Source organism: Herpailurus yagouaroundi, unplaced genomic scaffold, assembly GCF_014898765.1.
Source record: "Herpailurus yagouaroundi ecotype Mexico unplaced genomic scaffold, PumYag 220, whole genome shotgun sequence".
NCBI lineage: Eukaryota > Metazoa > Chordata > Mammalia > Carnivora > Felidae > Herpailurus > Herpailurus yagouaroundi.
The window spans coordinates 3,861,016-3,881,373 of record NW_024412451.1 but is presented as its reverse complement, the minus strand read 5'-3'; the positions used below and the strand labels follow the sequence as shown (position 1 = coordinate 3,881,373).

General features: G+C 59.4%; 1 protein-coding gene across 2 annotated transcripts in view; it reads right to left on the bottom strand.

Moving 5' to 3' along the window:
* Nucleotides 1-3,976: 3,976 nt before the first annotated feature.
* DHX34 (DExH-box helicase 34) overlaps nt 3,977-20,358 on the bottom strand; it is a 25,233-nt gene continuing 8,851 nt past the window's right edge. For both annotated transcript variants that reach the window (XM_040457537.1, XM_040457536.1), the window contains exons 5-17: nt 19,165-19,267; nt 17,491-17,708; nt 15,361-15,535; nt 13,490-13,683; nt 12,713-12,814; nt 11,467-11,691; nt 11,079-11,252; nt 10,589-10,706; nt 8,594-8,700; nt 6,225-6,515; nt 5,247-5,423; nt 4,898-5,036; nt 3,977-4,238 (exon numbers count right to left, since the gene is read on the bottom strand). In XM_040457537.1, the coding sequence (XP_040313471.1) occupies nt 4,105-4,238; nt 4,898-5,036; nt 5,247-5,423; nt 6,225-6,515; nt 8,594-8,700; nt 10,589-10,706; nt 11,079-11,252; nt 11,467-11,691; nt 12,713-12,814; nt 13,490-13,683; nt 15,361-15,535; nt 17,491-17,708; nt 19,165-19,267 (2,157 nt within the window). In that variant the 3' untranslated portion in view covers nt 3,977-4,104. The remainder of the gene's footprint in view (nt 4,239-4,897; nt 5,037-5,246; nt 5,424-6,224; nt 6,516-8,593; nt 8,701-10,588; nt 10,707-11,078; nt 11,253-11,466; nt 11,692-12,712; nt 12,815-13,489; nt 13,684-15,360; nt 15,536-17,490; nt 17,709-19,164; nt 19,268-20,358) is intronic.

Below are 20,358 nucleotides of genomic sequence, written 5' to 3'. Positions count from 1 at the left end.
TTCACCCTTAAGGGGCTGTGACCCCTGGCTCTTCAATTCAGACAAATGCCCTGGTGGCCATATCTGGGCATTAACAGTCTTTTCCCTTCTTCCAGCAGGTTCCCTCAGACTCACCCCGTAGAACGGTTTTATTGGGTCAGAGCCTAGGGGATGCTTAAGTCTTTTTGGCAGACATTGGGTGGCTTCCATTTTTAGCAACGCACCCCCCCCCCCGCCCACTACACACACACACACACACACACACACATACACACACACACACACACACACAAAAAGAACTCTGTTTCTTGCCAATAGGACATTAATTTTATGTTTTAATATGAAACAAGGAGGAAAAGCAGGAACAATCCTGACAAGCTGTAATGTTCTGGGGACATTTGGCTGTCCAGTGGGTGGGAAAAGCTCTGATGTTAGGTTCTCCCATAAACCATTTATCTTCCTATTTTAATACCTTGCGTCAGGGAAGGTATTCTCAGGGGCCATAACAGAAGAGAGCTTTGACCACCAAAAACTGAAAAAAAGTTGAGTAAAGTCACCATAGATAAAGCCAAAAGACAAGCAGCAGACTGAGAGAAATGTTTGTAACGTCAATAATGCTTAAGACCCAGCATATATAAAGAGCTACAACAAACCAATAACAAAATGACAAAGAGTTTAGGGTTTGAACCAGCAGAGAAGAGAAAATACAAATGGCTCAGATGCTTGGGCTCACTGGCAATCGGGGGAATAAAAATAATGTAAGCCAGTATAGCATGTATGGAAGGACAGGTAGGAGAATCTATCAAATGACCTATAAAAATGTACTTTCTGGGGCACCTGGGTGGCTCAGTCGGTTGAGCGGCCGACTTCAGCTCAGGTCACGATCTCACAGTCCGTGAGTTCGAGCCCCACGTCGGGCTCTGGGCTGATGGCTCAGAGCCTGCAGCCTGTTTCAGATTCTGTGTCTCCCTCTCTCTGACCCTCCCCCATTCATGCTCAGTCTCTCTCTGTCTCAAAAATAAATAAACGTTAAAAAAAAATTAAAAACGTACTTTCTGGGGGAACCTGGGTGGCTCAGTCAACTGAACACCTGACTCTTGATTTCAGCTCAGGTCATGATCCCAGGGTTGTGGGATCGAGTCCCACATTGGGCTCTGTGCTAAGTACGGAGTCTGCTTAAGATTCTCTCTCTGTGTCTCTCCCTCTGCCCCTCCCTCCCGCTTATACTCTAAAATAAAAATAAAAATAAAAATAAATCATTTAAAAACTGTACCTTCTCTTGGACCAGTGATTCTACCTCTAGGAATGTATCCTACAGATGCACATGTATCTGGAAATGACACACATACAAGAATATTCATGACAGCTTTTTTATAGGAGCAAAAGATTGAGAACAGCTTAAATGTCTCTCCATATAGGCCTAGCTAGATAAATGTTTGGCACATCCATGTAACGGGCCAGTAGACAGCCAGGCAAAACAAGTCAGCCGGCTCTGTATCAACACAAAACCATCTCCTAGAACAGTGCCTGGCACATAGTAGGGACCATTGAGCGTTTGCCAGAGCACAATGCACGCATTTTCTCTGGAAAGATGACAGAAATGGACAGAAATGTAGATGGTTAAAAAGGAGTGGAACCTTGCAGTCTGGGCCAGAGACCCCTCGCAGATGCTCTTTCCCTTCTGACCCCTGATCGCACTCCTGGGAACGTGCCCTAAGCAAGGCCGGAAGTCTGGGGGGAGGCCCGATGCCGAGGCAGGTCGGCCCGAGTGCTGTGCAGAATGGACGGAAATGCGGTAATGGACGTGGGCAGGCCCGGCCCTCCGGGAGGAAGCCTCCGCGGCCGCTACCCGAGGGGTCGGGCGCACGAGTAACGACCGGGACGTGTTTACGTCAGTCGCTTTGTGCAAAGACGCAAACGGGATCTGCCGCCGTCCCCGCCCCAGCGCCCGGTCCCGCGGGCGCCGGGATTCCAGGGGGTGCTCTCTCCTTGCTACTCCCTTTTTCCAGCCTCCCCGAATCTTCTATCGTGGAGAAAGCCTTTTTAAAAATAGGAATTCGTGAGGCCCCAGGGCGGTTTCCTCGATTGGTTAAGCGTCCACTCTGGATCTTGGCTCCGGTTTTGATCCTAGGGTTGGGAGCTCAGGCCCTGCCCTGGGCTCCGCCCTGGATGTGAAGCCTACTTAAAAGCAAAAGCAAAAAAGGAATTCAGATGCGGACAAAGAATCCTCCATATGTAGGAAGCTGTGTGCTGTTGGCTCTGCTTGATTAAGAAGGGACGCAGAAATCATCCAAATACAGAACAGTAGGAAACGGGTTTTTACAAGCAGTGTGTCTACACTTGGGAGGTTTCACCGCCATCTTTAAAAGGCAGCTTTTGGACAAATTTTTAATGAGCTGGGGAAATACTGATGATCCGTCTCAGAACTGTCAAATGGGCCAAGGGCACAGTAGCACCTCGACCAGTTTGAAGAGGTCTGGAGACACATGCACAGACAAAGGCGCGTGGAGATTGTGCCCCTGAAGGTGAATCACGGTGGATTCTTACCTCCTTCCCTACATCGCTTTTCTGTACCTTCTCCGGGTCCTCCCGGGCTCCTCACTGCAGGGGACGCCGGGTGGGCCCGACCGACCTCTGCACCCCTGGCAGCAGAGGCTGGAGGCAGCGACTGGTCTCCCGGCCGCCCCCGCAGCCGCCTTCTGGAGAGAGCAGGCTCCCGCGGGTGGACTCCCTCCAGACCCGTGGGCGGCAGAGGAGACCCCCGGGGTCACGGCCAGGACGGGGCGTCCTCGAACCCAACGGTCCTGGCAGCGGCCTCGGAGGGGTCTGTGCTGTCGTCCTGGGTGTCACTCCGGAGCACGCGGCCCAGATCCGCGGCTCCAGCCCCCCACGGTGTTATAAATACCCGATCATCCCCACCACTGTGTTAAATCTCTTCCTGCTTAAAACACCTACAGCGGCTTCTATTTAGGCTCTGACCCCTGCCCCCCACAAGCGTGCATTGCTCGTGCATTGCTCTTACACTCCGGGGCGGGCCGAGGGCACAGGGTGCTGAAATTTGTCCCGTGCACTTGTTTTTTACCGTGGTGAATCACACTGATTGTTTTTCAAGTGTTAAATCGACGCTGCATTCCTAGAACAAACCCCACTTGGCCAGGATGTGCTTTACTGTGCTTTCTATAAACCGCTGCGTAGGAGTCGCTAAACTTTTACCGAGGATTTGGTGGCTGTGTTTGTACAGGATACCCTAGTTTGCTTTTCTTTTTAAAAATTTTTTTTACTGTCTATTTATTTTTGAGAGAGAGAGAGAGAGAGAGAGAGAGAGAGAGAGAGAGGTGTTGGGGGCAGAGAAGGAGACACAGAATCTGAAGCAGGCTCCAGGCTGTGAGCTGTCAGCACAGAGCCTGATGCAGGGCCCGAACTCAAGGACCACAAGACCATGACCTGAGCCAAAGTCGGATGCTCAACCGGCTGAGCCCCCAGGCACCCCAGCAGTCTGCGCCCTTCAAGACGTTTCTCCCTTTCAACGGAGCCGCAGGATTTACCAGCATCAAGTGGTTCACCGCATTTCCCAATCGTTCTCATGTGTGTGGCGGGGTGGGGCTGGGGGCCCCAGGGGACAAGGGAGAACGGCCATGGACCCCACAGCGGGAATGGCCCCGGTGACCGTGCGGGATGCGCAGGCCCACCTCAACACCGACACCGCCACCCCCGGCCCAGCTCTCAAAACGACGGACGTGCGGACGGACACGCAGGCCTCCCTGGTCTGAGAAAAAGCCGGGCCGTGGGGCCAGGGGAGACCAGCAGCCGTGGGGAGGCCAAGGTCCTCTACCTGGGATCCGGAGGCCCTGCTGGGTCTTACCTACCCGCACCTGCCCCAGGATGCCTCAGAGGGCCCGAGGCAGCGGGGGACGTGGGGGGGGGAGTCAGAGCGACCCAGGGGACAACCAGGGCAGCTGCCACTTTCCAGACGGGCGGGCGGGAGCAGGCTCCAAGGTCAGAGTCAGCACAGGAGACTTTATTCACGTATGTGCACCCCTCCTGGCCGGGCTGGGCCAGACCCTGCGGCTCGGAGCTGAGGCCGCGGGTTCGGGCGGGAGTCCCAGGGTCCCTGGGGTCCCAGGCTCACACGTGCTGCCGCCGGTGCCGCAGAACCTCCGTGGGTGTGAACAGGAAGTCCTTCTGACAGGCCGCGCAGTGGTAGGGCTTCTGCAGGACGGACGCCTTCTGGAGGGGCTCGGGGGTGGCCTCCTCAGCCCCTGAGAGAGAGGGGGAGGGAGGCTGTGGGGGGGTTGCTCTGCCGAGCGCTCCCCACCCAAATCCCAGGCACCCGCAGGGCTCAGGCTTCCCCCCCCCACCGCCATCCCAGCCTCTGGGGAATCTGGCTCTGCCTCCTGAGGGAAGCCTTCCTCAATCAATACACACACAGGCAAGCCTGAACGCTGTGTCCCACGGGGTGAGTGACTGAGACAGACAGACAGAGCCCTGGGGTGGTGACCACGGGGCCCCTCCGCCGTCTCCCCGACCAGCCCCGTGTGTGGTGCATGCGGCAGACACGGCGTTGGGGTCCGCCCGCTGTGGCATCCCCTGGGGTGACAACAGGGTGGGTGTGGCCGAGACAGAGACAGCTGGACAGAGAAAAGGGCAAGAGAGACAGTGGCGAGGGACAGAGGAACAGAAAGAGGCAGACCAGGGTCGGCACCACAGGGACTGAAAAGAGACGGACACAAAGAGATGAGGAAGAGCGTTCCAGACCCTCCCCGTCCCGGCTCGGGGTCTCTGGGACAAAGCCTGTATGTGGCACCGACCAGGACTACAGTCACCAGTCCCCAGATGTCCAGTGAACGAACGCCTGGGCTCACGGGAAACGGCCGTGGGGCGAGTGGATGGGTGTCCCGGCCCGCCCCCCCATCCTCACCTGGGGGACCGTCCTGTGGGGCCTCGGGGCAAGTGTTCTCGTGCGCAATGCGCTCCAAGGGCGTCAGGGGCACGTGCAGGCCGCAGTGGGGGCAGGTCCAGAAGGTGCGGAGACAGTCGCTGTACAGGTCCGTGTCGCTCTGAGGCAGGAGGCTGCGTCGGGACTTGGCCCCTTGCCCAGCTGGCCGCCACCAGCCTGGGACCCGTCCCGGAACCCTCACCCCCACCCCGGGGTTGGCAGGCCTCGTCCTGAAAGCGCATCCTTGCACCAGGTGGGGGCGTGGCTGGTGGGGCATCGTCGGGGGCTGGGGGGTGGGGCGGTGAGGGGCCAAGGTGGGGTCCACGCTTACCGTGAGGCAGTTGTAGGTGAGGAAGTCAGTGACTGCGTAGCCCCCTTTGGTGGGGTGAGGGGACAAGGCAGAGCTACCAAAGAGGCCAGGAAGACTGGGCATGGCTGTGATGGTCTGGGGTCCCACATAGAGGTTCTGGACTTCCAGCCCCGTGAGCCGCCGGAGGCTGTAGGGGACCTGGGGAAGGAAAGACAGGACAGAGGGGTGACAGACCCAGGGAGACGTTGTTAGGGCACCTGGATCCAGCCGTACCTGAAATCTGACCCTGGACGGTTCAGTTACGGGGCCAACTGCTTAGCCCAATCACAACAGGGTCTCAGACACTCTGGACCAGGGGCTTGTCTAAAACATGCCCCGATGCCCCGGGCCCCTCCTGTGCTCCCTGTCACTTGTGGGACCACAGCCAGACCTTCCATCCGGCCACCTTGCCCGTCCTCGCCGGCACGCCGGTCTGTTCCCCTCGCCCTGGCTCACTGGGCCTGCGGCGCCTCCAGGAAGTCACCCTGGTTCACACCGTCGTCTCCACCCCATCCACACAGGGTAGAATCAGGAGCGATTCGCAACTCCCGGCTTAAGGGGTGGGGAACTGAACTCAAATCCGCTCCGCCCGATTCTTCCCATGCTCCTCTGTGGACAGACAGCTACGGACAGCTTCCCTGGCACGTCCTGCACACCCTTAACCGCTAACGAGGGGCAACACACAGAGCGTAAGCCTGTGTTGATGAATTGGGAGGGAGGGACCTGCAGGGGTGAACAGCGGAGCCAGGCTCCTGGGGTCAAATCCGGGCCCCACCCCTTACCAGCTGTGTGACCTTGGGCTCGTCCTCAACTTGTCTGGTTTGGAAACCCACAAATGTGCGACCCCTTAGCGAGCTAGAAGCCAGGCCTTCTGGATTCCGGATCCCTGCGGCGGGCACCCCTCTGGCCAAGGTGGGGCGTGGCCCCCCCCCCCCCCCCGGGGGTGGGCGGGGCAGGTACCTTGGAGGCCGTGAACTTGAGCAGCTCCCTGCTCAGGTCGGCCACCTCCTTGCGGGCGACCGGATCCTCCTCCTCCTCCTCTTCTTGGTCCACCTCCGGCCGCCGCTGCTGGGCCTGACGCGCCAGCTGCCGGTCCAGGGCACTTTCCCAGCGGGCACGGAGCCGCACGGAAGCCGCCAGAAGCCGGACGGCACTCTCACTGTCCGCAAGCTGGAGCTCCAGCCAGCCGTCAGCCACCAGGCGCGAGCAGTCACCGTTGGTGTCCAGGGACCGGCTGAACAGCAAGAGAGACTGGAAGCGAGAGGACCGCAAGACAGACAGTGGGCGTCCACCCTCGCAGCAAACACATACTGCTCGCCTACTCTGGGCCAGGACCCCTTCCGGGTTCGGCTGTGAGTGAGACAAGAGTCCCCGCCCCCACGGAGCAGACGGTCTACTTGGAAAACCGCGGCACCAAGACCAAAGCGGAAACTGCCATTTGTTCTAAGGAGTCAGGACTGCCATCCCGCGTCGGAGGCAGACGGCTGAGGGAAAGCGCGTCTCCGCTGGGCTGAGCTTACACGCGTGGATGCCTCTGTCCACACTCATCAGCGTACCTGCCGTGTGCACGTGTCATCCTACACAAGTTTTATCCTCAAAACATACAAACAGGGGCGGCTGGGTGGCTCAGTCGGTTAAGCGCTCGACTTTGGCTCAGGTCATGATCTCGCAGTCTGTGAGTTCGAGCCCCGTGTCGGGCTCTCTGCTGTCAGCACAGAGCCTGTTTTGGATCCTCTGACCCCAATCTCTCTGCCCCTCCCCCACTGATGCTCGCTCTCTCAAAAACAAATTAGCATTAAGAAAGGAAGGAAGGAAGGAAGGAAGGAAAGAAGAAAGAAAGAAAGAAAGAAAGAAAGAAAGAAAGAAAGAAAGAAAGAAAGAAAGAAAGAAAGAAAAAAACGAAGAAAGAAACCAATCGTACAGAGGAGAGACAATGGCCAGGCAGCATCGCAGCCAGTAAATGTTTGCTTCCTCCCAGAAGTCCACTAACTGCCACCACTCTGTCCCCTTACCGCTTTGTTCTTTCTGGTGCGGATAGGAGAATCTGGTGTTATGGTTTCTATTTATTTGTGTTTCTGTTTCTCGTCTGCCTCCCCCACTCATACAGGCGCCCCATGGACACAGGCAGTTTTGCGGATTCTGATCACGACTGAACCCCCAGCACCTAGAACAGTAATCGGCACCTGGTGCGAGGCACTCGCTCAAGAAACGTCTGAGCGAATACACAACTGGGCAGGTCAGAGTCAGCTCTCACGGGGAAATCGCAGTGCCCACAAAATCCCCTGAGGCTCGGGGAGCCTGAAGGGTTTCTCTCTTCCCTCTACATTCCCTGGGATCGAAGCGAGGGATCCTGGGAACAGGGACACCCATCTGGGGGGCACGGGAGGCATCGTCGCGCGGCCCTGGAGCTCTGGCTCGGCCGCCTGCTCGCTGTGTGGCTCAGGCAAGCGACATGCCCCCCTTGCCCCCTGAGCCTCATCTCCCCCATAAAGTGAGAATCACGGCTGGCCTAGAACCACAGGGTGGCACGCAGAACTCACGAGGCGTGGCCGCTAAGGCTGGCAGGACTCTCACTTCCTGGCTGCAGACGCACACACACACGAACCTATCTGCAACCTAAGCATGTCCTCCGTGGCCACCCCCTCCCGCCTGGATGACTGCAGTCACTTCCCTGCTGGGCTCCCCGCTTCTGCCTGGCAGACTCTGATCCAGCTCTGTTTGAACCTTCCCCCGGGGTGGGGGCTCCAGTCTCCCCTACCTCTCTGACCTCCTCTCTCTGATCCCATCTCCAGCCATTCTCCCCTTCACCAACGCTGGTCCAGCTGTTCCCTGGGCCTGGCGGGTATGGGTGGGCCTCAGGGCCTTTGCACTCGCTGTTCCCTGTAAGACACTCTTCTCCCGAAGCATCCCGTGGCTCCTTCCCTCCCTTCTTCCAGGTCTTGGTGCAATAGCACCTTCTCAGCGAGGCCCACCCTGCTCACCTTTTTTCGTACAACAGCCTGTCCCCCACCCTCACCCCGCCCCTCCGCAATCCCCTTACCCCATTCTTCTCATTTTCCCCAAGTGCTTCTCACCCGCTAACAGCATGCAATGCTTTACAGTCCTTACTGCCACCCTGCCCTGCTGGATGTGCGCTCGTCTTGTTCACCGCCGTCACGCCAGTGCCTTCGACGGCTCCCGACACACAGCAGGCGCTCGGCAAGTATTTATCCAGCACAGGAACGCAGAGCCGGCTGGGGGAAGGCGGCTCTGCAGGCCCATCCCAGCCTCCTGCCCTGGGGACACGGTCATCGAACCCGGGAGCTGGGGCGCGTGGGGCCGGGACGCACCTGGAGCGCGGGGATGCAGACGCAGTTCACCAGGTAGGCCTTGTTGGTCTCCAGCAGGGAGACGAAGGTGAGGAGCTGGTGCCTGCTGCTCAGCTTGTCCTTGTCGTCTGGAACGGTCAGGACAACAGCTCAGGGCGCCCCTGCCACCGGATGTCCCACCCACAGCCCCCCACCCCTGCACTGGCCCGTTCCCCAGGGGCTGCCGGTCCCACCGGGGCATTTACACACCCGTAGAAAACACACATTCACGCAGGGCGCCTGGGGGCTCAGCCAGTTAAGCGTCCGACTCTGGACCTTGGCTCAGTCATGATCGCACAGTTCGTGGGATCGAGCCCCGCGTCGGGCCCTGTGGTGACAGTGTGGAGCCCGCTTGGGATTCTCTGTCTCCCTGTTTCTCTCCCCTCTCCTGCTCTGTCTCTCAAAAATAAACAAACTTAAAAAAAAAAAAAAAAAGTTTATTTATTTAGAGAAGGAGAGAAAGAGAGCCCGAGCGGGGAGGGGCAGAGACAAGAGGGGAGAGAGAATCCCAAGCAGGCTCCGTGCCGTCAGCGCAGAGCCCAGTGCGGGACTTGAACCCACGAACTGTGAGCTCATGACCTGAGCCAAAACCAAGGGTTGGACGCTTAACTGACTGAGCCACCCAGGAGACCCAAAAATAAACTCTTTAAAAAAATATATATGCTCATGTGTATAAAGTGTCTGTGACTTATTGGCAAATACTTTGTCACAATGAATACGACTTTCGCTATGCGTTATTCGATGTTAAGAAATACTAGGGTTTTTTTGTTTTTGTTTTTTAAAGAAATACCGTTAATTTCATTAGGAGTGACAGTGGCATCATAATACTGCAAAAAATCAGTCATTATTTTAATCATTTCTAAATGATATGATGTCTGGGATTTGCTGTACAATGCTCCAGCAAAAAGAAAAAAGTGAGGGGCACCTGGGTGGCTCAGTCGGTTAAGTGTCCGACTTCAGCTCAGGTCCTGATCTCACGGTCCGTGGGTTCGAGCCCCGCATCGGGCTCTGCGCTGACAGCTCAGAGCCTGGAGCCTGTTTCAGATTCTGTGTCTCCCTCTCTCTCTGCCCCTCCCCTGCTCAGGCTCTGTCTTTCTCTGTCTCAAAAATAAATAAACATTTTTAAAAATTTTTTTAAAAGAAAAGAAAAAAGTGAGGTGATGTAGACACAGGTGGCCAGACGGCGGCTACAGAGGCTGGATGAAGGTACTGAGGGCTCGTCCTACTCTACCTGTGTGACATCTGGATTTTCAAAATTAAAAGTCAGAGGAGAACAACAATGGAGCAGGAAGAGGGTTAAGGGACCAGGGATTTACAAGCAGTTAAAGGCTTAAGAAACAAGTTGCAAATTCTACCTTAGATGCGTCCCGTTCTAACCCTGACCTTTCCAGGTTAGCATGTTGTGATACCGTATGGTACTTTCTTCACAGACAAGGAGCGAGATGGGTTGTGCCCCAGAGTTCACACAGAGCGCGCGGCTATACCACGGCCATCGGGAGAGCACGCGCTCCACACCGAACGTTCTGGAGGGCCCCCCGCCTGGCCTGGCTGAAGCCTCGCTGAGGCGGCTCCTGGTGTTGAATGCCAGAATGCTGCCCCTGTGCCCACAGGGCCTGAGGGAAACCCCTGGGCAGGGCTGAGCCGGGAGAACACAGAGCTCAGAGGACAGGTGCCACCTACTCGCTAAAAGCTCTGGCCTGGGGAGTGGCCAAAGACCCCCATCGGTCACCCCCTCCCCACCCCACCCCTCCGTGGGGAGGGCGGGGCTCAGTGTGGCAGCGGACTGGCCAAGGTCACCCAGTGAGGTCTGGCTCTTGGGACCTCCATGCCTGCAGGTCCTGTGACAACAGCCCCAGCGAAGGCGGAATGTCGGGGGAGAAAGGGGGTAACCCCAGATAGTGAGGGGCACCCTGACGTCACCGTCTCCGCTCCTCACATCCCAAAGGGTTTCCCCCTCACCACCCAGACTCACGGTACCTCGGCTCCCTTCACCGCCCCCGGCCTCTTGCTCCTGCGTGTGCAGAACCTCCGGGCTGCTGGCAAAGACGGAAGTGGGGTGCGGCACGGTGCCCTGCTTGGACTGGGTGTGGAAAATCTGGAGGGGCCAAAGGCAGACGCCAGGTGACAGAGGCCCTCGGACCTACTCTCCGCCGCCCAGAACCCTTCTCCCTCCGGCTCTTTGCCAGATTCCCCCAACCGTGTCTCCCCTCGAAGTCCCCTCCTCCAGGAAGCTTTCCCTGACTGCAGCCCAGGCTTGCCAGATACCCCCCCATGTCCCCCGATCCCGACTGCAAGCACCCTGGGTCACGCGTCCAGGTACAGATCTGCCCCCACACGCTGGCCTGGAGGCCACGAGGGCAGGGCCAGGACTGTTTCCGTATCTCTGAGTCCCCGGCACGGAGCGGGGCAGGGAGGGCCTGCTGAATGACAAAACCCACGTGCGGCCGGCGAGCAAGTGGAGGCCCACCTGGTCCGAGTCCTTGCGGCTGCTGTTGAACGGGTCCGGGACTGCAAGCTGCGGGTAGAGGCCCCGGCCCAGCACCAGCTTGAGCAGGGCCACCTGGTCCCGCGTCAGGTCCTGGGCCGAGGTGGTGGCCGCCTGCAGCTGATCCAGGCTGTGCCGCAGCTTAAACTTCACATCCTGGCGGGAACACGGGGGAAGGCGGGTTCCTGGGGGCCCCATCCCGATGCCCACGCGGCTTGTACAAGGCTACGTGGACCCGAGGGTCCCGCGGATGGCGGTGGCCCGCTCCCGTCCGCGAGACCCTGGCTCCGGAGGGGAGGACAGGGCCCCCCTCTGCTCGAGACCACCCTGCCTGCCGCCCCAGGCTCCGGAACAGGCCCCCGGCGCCCACCTGGATGTCCACGCTGTCGCCGGCCCCCGGGTCCTCTTCGCTGGAGCAGCCATCCGGGTCCTCCTGCAGCCGCAGCACCTTGCGCCTGTGTCCCCCGCCCTCCTCGTGCCGGCGCTTCAGCTGGTACAGTGCCCGGCGCTCCCGGCGCTGCCGCAGCCGGCTGTAGCTGTCCCCTGGCTTCGGGGCCCGGGCCCTGGCCAGCAGCCCGTGGTCCTCCAGCAGCTCCTGGGGGCGGCAGGGCCCGGGTGAGTGACGCGGGGCGGGCCGGTGGGCGCTGGACCCAGACGCAGGTTCCGGCCCGGGGCCCGCCACTCGCCGGCCCCTCTGTTTCGGAGGACGCGGACGTCGTGTGCACGTGTGACAGAGAGAGACGAGGACCCCCGCCCTCTGCTACTCTCTCGGGGTCTGCGTGCCCACAAAAGCGGAACCACTGCTCTGGAAAGCCAGTGATGCTGGCAGATGCTGAGAATGGTCAGAACGTCAGCGGTCCCCAACAGGGGGACTCCTGAAATTGCATGGCAGGCCCCGGTCGGGTGACCACCCGCTCCGGGCCTCGACGTGCCCAAGTTCAACCACAAGGAGCGCGTCACGCCGGCAAGTCTTACTTGACTTTCCCCCGCGGCACCTGCACGCCCACCGAAAGGCACGGCGAGGTGCCCGTGGAACAGTCGCGACACAGGCAGGCTGCGGGACCACAGAGTAAACGTGGCAAAGGCTCACGTGGCACCTGTGCGCCAGGCCCTGTTCTAAACGCTCTACGTGTCTTCACCCACTTAATCCTCACAGGACGGCTGTCATTGTCCCCCTTTCCTCATGACAGTGGAGGCCCTGAGCCGCGTGGCACTGGAATCTGCCGCCGGGACATCCACGCCGGAGCTGGTGCCCCGCCCATCCCCCCACGAGGCCTCCCAGAGCTCAGCCTACGTGGCAAGCTGGGCCCCCCTCCCCCCCCCGCTCTAGATGGCCAAGTTCCACACGAGGAGGGAGCGTGTGACTGCCGACCCTGGCCACTCCTCCAGGAAGCCCTCCTGGATTTCTACCCCTTAGACCCACCCAGGCCACCCCACATCTGAGTGTCTGATGGCGGGGGAGGTGGGGGCGGGGTGCAGGGAGGGACTCCGCTCCATCAGAGAAGAGAGGCTGTGCCGCGGAGCATGCTCACACGTGCTCACTCTGCACCCTTCCCCCGGCCCCGCCAGGTTTGTTGCTGGCCTCCACCCAACCCTCCCCCGGTCCTGAGCCTCACCTTGAACTGGCGCCGTACGTTGGCCATCTCGTACAGCCGATGCTCCTCTATGCACCGGTGGCGGCACCACTTGCGTGAGCTCCTGCTCCGTTCGGATTTCACCTGGTGCAGGTCAGAAACCAGGGCGTCTGGGCCTATCCAGCTGGGGGAGGGTGCAGGGGCTGACCCACCGCCCAGACGCCCCCAGCACGGGCCCAGACACCAGCCCGCTGGGAGAGTATGAGGCAGGTGGAGATCTGTCAGGCCTCCCTCAAGGACACCTGCTCTCCTCCTTCTTCCGGCTCTCAGCCTCCCCTGGCCCCTCCTACAGGAAGCCCTCCCAGACCACACTGGGTCAGACATCCCCTCTGGGCTCTCTCGGCCCTTTGGACTCCCCATCACAGCCCATTCTGAGTGGTCACTGTCTGGGGCCAGGTCTGCCTCCCTGCGCTGCCCTGTGAGACCCAGGAGAGCAGGGCCAGGCGGTTTTAGCCACCGCTGGGTCCCCAGCACTGCCCAGCACAGGGCCAGGCCCAGAACAGGGGCTCGGGGAGCATGTGCTGGATATACAGGTGCCACCCAAGGGTGTGGACTTTCTCCAGTCAGCAGTGGGTCTGTTCAGTGTTTTAGAAACCCCAGCCTCCCCTCAAGGCTGGGCCCCACACCCACGGGAATGAATGGTGGACACGGGGGCCCGTCCAGTCTGCAGAGGGCTCTGTAGCCCTCCCTGGCGTGGAGGGCCTCCCCCGACTCCATGAAGAATGACACAGACAGGGGTGACCCCACCCCCGGCCTCACCTGCACCCAGGTGTTGAAGACATTGAAGAGCGTGAAGGGGTCCCCGTGGTCACTGTCCAGGGGCCGCCGTGCGGCTGCACCCTCGGGGTTGCTCTGGGCGCTGCGGGTAAAGGGCGACTGGACACTGAGGGCAGCCGCGATGGTGAGCACGGGCTCCGCCAGGTGGAACATGGAACCGAGGATCAGCATCTTCCCTGGGGGGCCGGGGGTGGGAGATGGGAGGGACCCTGAGCTGAGCCTCCTGGGCCCCGGGACACCCTGCCCCAGCTTCCCTCCACCTTGCCCACAAGGGGCCTTGGGAGCCAGACAGACAGAATCAAGTCCACACGCTGCACTCCACGGTCACATGAGCTTGGGCAAGGCCTCAGTTTCCCCATCTGTAGGTTGGAGGTAACCCAATTCCCGCCTCCAGGGGCACAAGGCGGGCACAAAGGGGTGGCTGCTGTTAGTGCCACCGCCTGCCCGGCTCTCCTCCCTACAACGGACTCCCCACCCCCCTTCCTGGCTTTATTTCCCTTCCCGGCACTCCCCGTGCCCCGCCACGGTATCCCTCTCCTCTCTCTAGAACGTGACTCCAATGAGGTGAAAAACCATTCCTATCGGCCAGCGCTCCTCAACAGGAACCGAGCCCTTCCCCGGTCTGGCCCCACAGTCAGCAGCCTGCGTATCATGCGTCTGACTCATCCTCACCATTCTCCTTGGCTGCCTTTCTGGAAAGTTCCTGTTGTACGTCTAGCCTCGTAAACTGAAGTTGGGCAATAGGACGAGGCTGTCCCAGAACCCTGTAGCTCTGTCCCTCAGATGAGTCCCTCTACTTCTCTGTGCCTCCGTTTCCCTGTCTGGGAAATGGGCCTAGCCCACCTGCCTGCTGGGAGGATGTAATGTGCTTTTCCTGTGAAACACGCGGAGCTCCGACCGGCACAGAGTGACAACAGTGACTGAGCCGTCGGCGCCGGGACCGCCCAGCACTGGGTCATTGGCGCCTCCTGCCCCACAGGGCTTGGGGACCGACAGTGTCAGCTTGGCTGGGGAGCGCCTCCCAGCTCTGCCAACTGCGTGACCCTGGGTGAGCGAGTGATCAAATCCAGGCTCTATCACTTGCCTGTTCCGGGCCCCGTCGCATCTATCTCTGTCCCTGGCCAAGCGTCAACTTCCTCCTCTGTACAGAGGGGGTGACCGGAGGCCCTCCCTTCACCAGGTGAGCATGAAATGACAGAAGGCCCGTAAACCCTTTCACTGACATACAGTCAATGCTCACAGAATGTTCTTTTTCTTCTCAGATCCGATTCTCCCTGCTCTCGCCCCGTCTCCTTCTACAACAAATAAAAAGAAGTCCTCGGGGTCGGTGGCACGCAGCCTGCCATCCCCACCACGGCTCCAGGGTGTGGTACTGGTGGGGGTTTTAACGACATTAACACAGGCAGAGAATTCTGTTGGGCATCGGGCCTGGAAATGGTGCCACAAACAGTCGTGCACCATTCTGGGAATATTCTGTGGGCCACACGGATCATCCAGAAAGTCTCGAGTCAGGAGAATCAGACCAGAACGCACCTCGGTCAGTGAGCTTCTCAGAAAGGGCAGGGATGACTCAGGAATGAGCAAGAGGAGGCAGAGGGTTTTGACATCCTTACGACACCGGGGGGGGGGGGGGGCGCCAGGGTGGAGCTGGGGACAGGCTGTGCAGAGGAGAGGTGCCTGTCTGTTGACTGCTGTACCCCCAGCGCCCAGAACGGTCCCCGGCAGGGAGACTTGTGAATGAATGGACGGGGCCCAGTGAGAGAACGGATTTGCCTATGAGTCACCCAGAGAGCGAATGGTCCCTGCAGCCACTCCCGGGGCCCCGTGTGATCACCCCTAAAGGAAGTCCTCACCGATCACCACGTCCACCGGAAGCTGGGCCAGCAGAGAGCCGATAGGGGTGAGGGCCTCTGAGCTGTCCAGGGCCCCCTGGTCCCGGAGGTAGAGGATGGCCGTTTCCAGGCTGGCTGGTGGTGGAGGCTCGATGAAGGGGAAGGTTCGCGGGTCCCCCACGCACATGCTTTTCATCTGGAATGACAATCGAGTCCCCCAGGAATGGGGAACTCAGGACCGGCAGGGGGCTCGCGGATCACAAGCTCCTAATCCCTTAAAACTCCTAATGTCAAGGCCCATCACACAGAAGCAGGGGAGAAGGACCACTGTCTGTCTGTCTGTCTGTCTATCTACCCAGCACCTCTTCTCCCAGACCCCGGCCACAGAGCAAGCCACATGACCTAAGCTAGGCCCTTCTTGGTTTCTCAGCCCCTCGACATAGCAACCAATGAAGGAAGGAGGACGCGATCTGAGCAGGCCCTATCAGGATCCTTCCTGGGATTCTGCCATCCGACGCTGGGAGACAGAAGTCGGGATATCCTCTCTGGTTGCAAGGGGTCGGTGTGGAAGCCCAGAGCTGCTGGACCATTTTTCCCTGGAGACGAGCCCGAGACAGCGGGTAGAGGAGTCCTTAATCGTTCCTAAGCCAGACCGCGCCCCACGATGGACACACCACCTCGTGAAATCCCCTTTCCTGCTCTGCTAGTTTGAGCTGGGTTTCTCTCACTTTGGACAAAGAACCCTGATTAATTCAGTGGCCCAGAGACTGAAGCACAACACCCACCCGTCGCCGGGTCTGGCGAGGTATAAACAATCAGCTACTCCCTGGAGCAGATGAAGGAAAGGCTGGCGTGGGGGGCTCACGTGGCCGCAAGAGAGCACGGGGAAAGCTCAGAGGGCCCGGGGGCTCGGCCAGCCTCGCCGAGAGGTGACCTCCTCTCCTAGGCCTCTTCCAGGGGGAGGCACAAGCTTGGGCCACCCACCCGGCAACCAGCCGGCCCCCCTCCCTCCCTGCTCTTGAAACCTTGATCATGCCTGGGAGAACACCCAATGCTCATCTAAAAGTCCCCTAAATCAGGGGTGCCTGGGGGGCTCAGCCGGCTAAGTGTCTGACTTCAGCTCACGTCATGATCTCACGGCTTGTGGGTTCGAGCCCCACGTCGGGGTCTGTGCTGACAGCTCGGAGCTTGGAACCTGCTTCGGATTCTGTGTCTCCTTCTCTCTTGGCCCCTCCCCTGCTCGTGCCCTGTCTCTCTCCCTCTCAAAAATGAATAAATGTTAAAAAAAAATTTTTTCTTCTTTTGTTTAAATGAGACCCACAGTGTGCTTAGGTGGCTCAGTTGGTTAAGCTTCCGACTTCGGCTCAGGTCACGGTCTCACAGTTCCATGGGTTTGAGCCCCGCGTCGGGCTCTGTGTTGACAGTGTGGATCCTGTTTGAGATTCTCCCTCTCTCTCTCTGCCCCTCCCCTGCTCACACCCTCTCTGTCTTTCTCAAAAATAAATGGTAAAATTTAAAAAATGAAATCAAAAAGAGACCATCAGAGTGCATTACGCATAGGCAGAGGGGCTGGTCTGTGCCACTGGCCACTCCCGCCCGGGGGGGCCTGCTGGGGAAGCCATCCGCCCTCCCCAGCTCGCTCCGCTTTTCCTCTTCTGCCGGACCACAGAACCCACGCTGGCCAGGCTCCGCTGGGGGGAGGTGCAGCCGCAGGACAGAGCGCTAACCAGGGCAAGGCGGGTGGAGGGACCTGGCCCTCAAACCCTCCCGCGCTCCCTCGCCGGCTCTGCGGCACTGGCCGCTATGTGAGTGGGCCTGTTGGGCCCAGCAGCCTAATCCAATCAAAGCTAACTGATGAGGTAAGAGTCTGGACAAAATATGCGGAGAAACCCCAGTTTTCAAAGCCACCTCTCGATGGGTTTTCTGCTACAGCTGAAAGCATTCTGACGGAGTCACGAGGTCTCTCCCACGAGCCTGTGGATCTGGGGAACAACCGTCCCCCCGCCATGGGATCTGACGCTTGGGAAGGACGAGCTTCCCTCCGTGGCCCGGCCAGGCCGGCCCTGCCCTGCTCTGCCCTTCCTGGCCCTGAAGCCCTGGGACTGGTCCCGTCCCGGGTCCTCCCGGGCTCCTCCCGGCACCACGCCTCACCTGCAGCACCAGCGCGTCGAGGGCCACCCTCCGAATCTCCGGGACGGGGTAGGGGGCGAAGGCGTCGTAGTCCGATTCAGCGTAGAGGCGGAAGCAGACGCCGGGGCCCGTGCGGCCCGCCCGGCCCTTCCGCTGCTCGGCACTGGCCTGGCTGATCCAGAATTCCTGCAGCCGCTGCAACTTGGCCTGTGGGTCATAGCCCATCTCCTTCACCTTCCCTGGGCGGGGACAGACGGGACACCGTGGGCAGCGGCCACGCGGGCCCGCCGCCTCACCGCTCACTCCCGGACAGCCTGGCTTCCTCCTTTATCCCGTTAACGCCAACCAGGGGCTCATTCTGGCCTTGACCCTGGCGTGTTGTTGAGCCATTCCTTCGCGTCCTCATTCACACACCTCTTACTCTCGCAGCCTCTGTGTGCTCGGGAGCCCGGCCATCCAACCGTTAGTATTAAGCTCCTGCCACGAGCCGGGCACTGTACTGGGCGCAGCCGTGAACAAAGTCCCTGGGCTCACGGGGCCGAACAGGACACAGTTCATCAATTCGAACACTGACTTTTCCCACTTTCTCTGTCTCTGAAAGTAGGACGCACCTTAAAAGCGACGGCATGTCAGTGTTCAGCGAACAACGTTTTTAGGGGGGCCTGGGTGGCTCAGCCAGTTGAGCGTCCGACTCTTGATTTCGGCTCAGGTCATGATCTCACGGTTCGTGGGTTCAAGCCCAGCGCTGGGCTCTGTGCTGACGGCACAGAGCCCACTTGGGATTCTCTCTCCCTCTCTCTCTCTCTGCCCCTCCCCTGCTCGCACTCGCGCAGTCTTTCTCAAGAATAAATAAACGTTGAAAAATGTTTTTAAATGTTTAAATTCTAGGGGCGCCTGGGTGGCGCAGTCGGTTAAGCATCCGACTTCAGCCAGGTCACGATCTCACGGTCCGTGAGTTCGAGCCCCGCGTCGGGCTCTGGGCTGATGGCTCGGAGCCTGGAGCCTCTTTCCGATTCTGTGTCTCCCTCTCTCTCTGCCCCTCGCCTGTTCATGCTCTGTCTCTCTCTGTCCCAAAAATAAATAAAAACGTTGGAAAAAAAAAATTAAAAAAAAAAAATGTTTAAATTCTAATCCTTACAACCCAAAGGAGGCTCTGCTGTTATTGCATATTCTACAAACAAGCAAACTGACTAACTTAGTGTCAGTGACACGACCTTGGTCACACAGCCAGGCTGGCTTCAGTGTCTCCTCACTGCTATGCTACTCTGACTTCCCGGAGAACAGTCCAGTTGGGAAGACAGAAAATAAATAGATCAACAGGCATAAAATACAATGCCCATACTCTGAAGAAAATCAAGGCCTTGCAGGGGAAGCACCAGCGGCAGGAGGAAAGGGAGATCACAGAAGTGGACAAGGTGCGCCTCTCTGATGGGGAGACATTCACGCAGGCCCTGCAATGAGGAGGAAGTGAGCCTTGCAGATACGTGGAGAAAGATGGCTCTCGGCAGAGACGACAGTAAGTGCAAAGGCCCCGAGGCAGGGACAAGTTTGGAACGTCTGAGAAGATTACGATGTTACCACTGCCCCACAGCCCACTCCCTGCTTTGGTCTGGAGGTCCCTCGCCACCTTTGCACGTCTCCAAACCCCACACTTCTCTCTAGGGCCCAGGGACGGTGGCAGGGAGCAGCCCTTACCAGAATCTACTACGAAGCGGATCCCATCAATGGTGACTGAGGTCTCAGCGATGTTGGTGGAGAGGATGCATTTCCGAACCCCAGGGGGGGCCACATCGAACACCTGCGGGAAAGGCGAGGAGGTGACATCCGAGACCAGCTCAGCCCTTCCTGACCCGTGTGTCCAGGGGCCTCTTGACACCTCCTGGTTGGGCCCACGGGCACTTCACACCCACCTACAACAGCTAAAGTAGCCTCGGAAGCAGGGAAGGCCTCCCTCCTCCCCGAGTCCCCACCGCCCACGTGGGTCAGAAACCGAGGCTGTCCTGGTTCCCCTTCTCCTATCCCCCCTCCAGCCACACCTGCACATCGCCAACATTTCTGAAACCCAATCCCCTCCCCCCAAACCCGCAGCACTGCCCTGGCCCAGGCCCTTCTTTCCCACCCAGGTCCTGCTCCGGCCTCCTTCCCGGTCTCTGATCATATAGAGCAGAGGGATCTGCTAAAGCAAACTGGCGTTGCTCCCCACCTTGCTCAGAACCCTCCCATGGCTCCCGGGTGCACTCAGGGCAAAGGCCAGGCACCACGCCGGGTCTTCCGGGCCCTGGGGTCTAGGCCTGCCCGCATCTCAGTCCCAATCAGCCTGCCTTCCCCATCACAGCCTGGACCCCCGCCACCCTGCAGGTGGTCTCGCAGCAGCCCTGCCTTTCTCTCACCCACCACAGGCCCTTTGCACAAGCCCTTCTCTTGGGCCCAAGGGACAGTCAAGCACAGTAGTCAAGAGAGGTCAGCAACTAGGTAGGCCTGGGGGCCAGATCCAGCCTCCTGCCTGTTTTTGTAAGTCAAGTGTTAACACAGCACAGCCTCGCCTGCAGTCTACGGCTGCTTTCCTTCTCTAGTGGTGGAACTGTCTGTGCCAGAGATGAAACTCTACGCCCTGGTCCACCCCCGCCCCCGCCCCAGACTGTCTTCCTCCCTCTTCTACCCCAAATCCTCCGGGTCTTCCAAAGCTCAGCCCCGGTGCCCCCCGCGGAAGCTCACCCTGGCACATACTCCCCGCCCACCCCCACGAAAGACGCGAGCAGCGCCCTCTGCGGCCCGCAGCCCTGCAATGGTGGAATCACATCCCCGACGCGCGGCACGGCGGAGATCAGCGCGGTGCTCGAGGCGGCCCAGGCCTATGCCTGCCGCACCCAGCGGCGTAAAGCTCAGTTG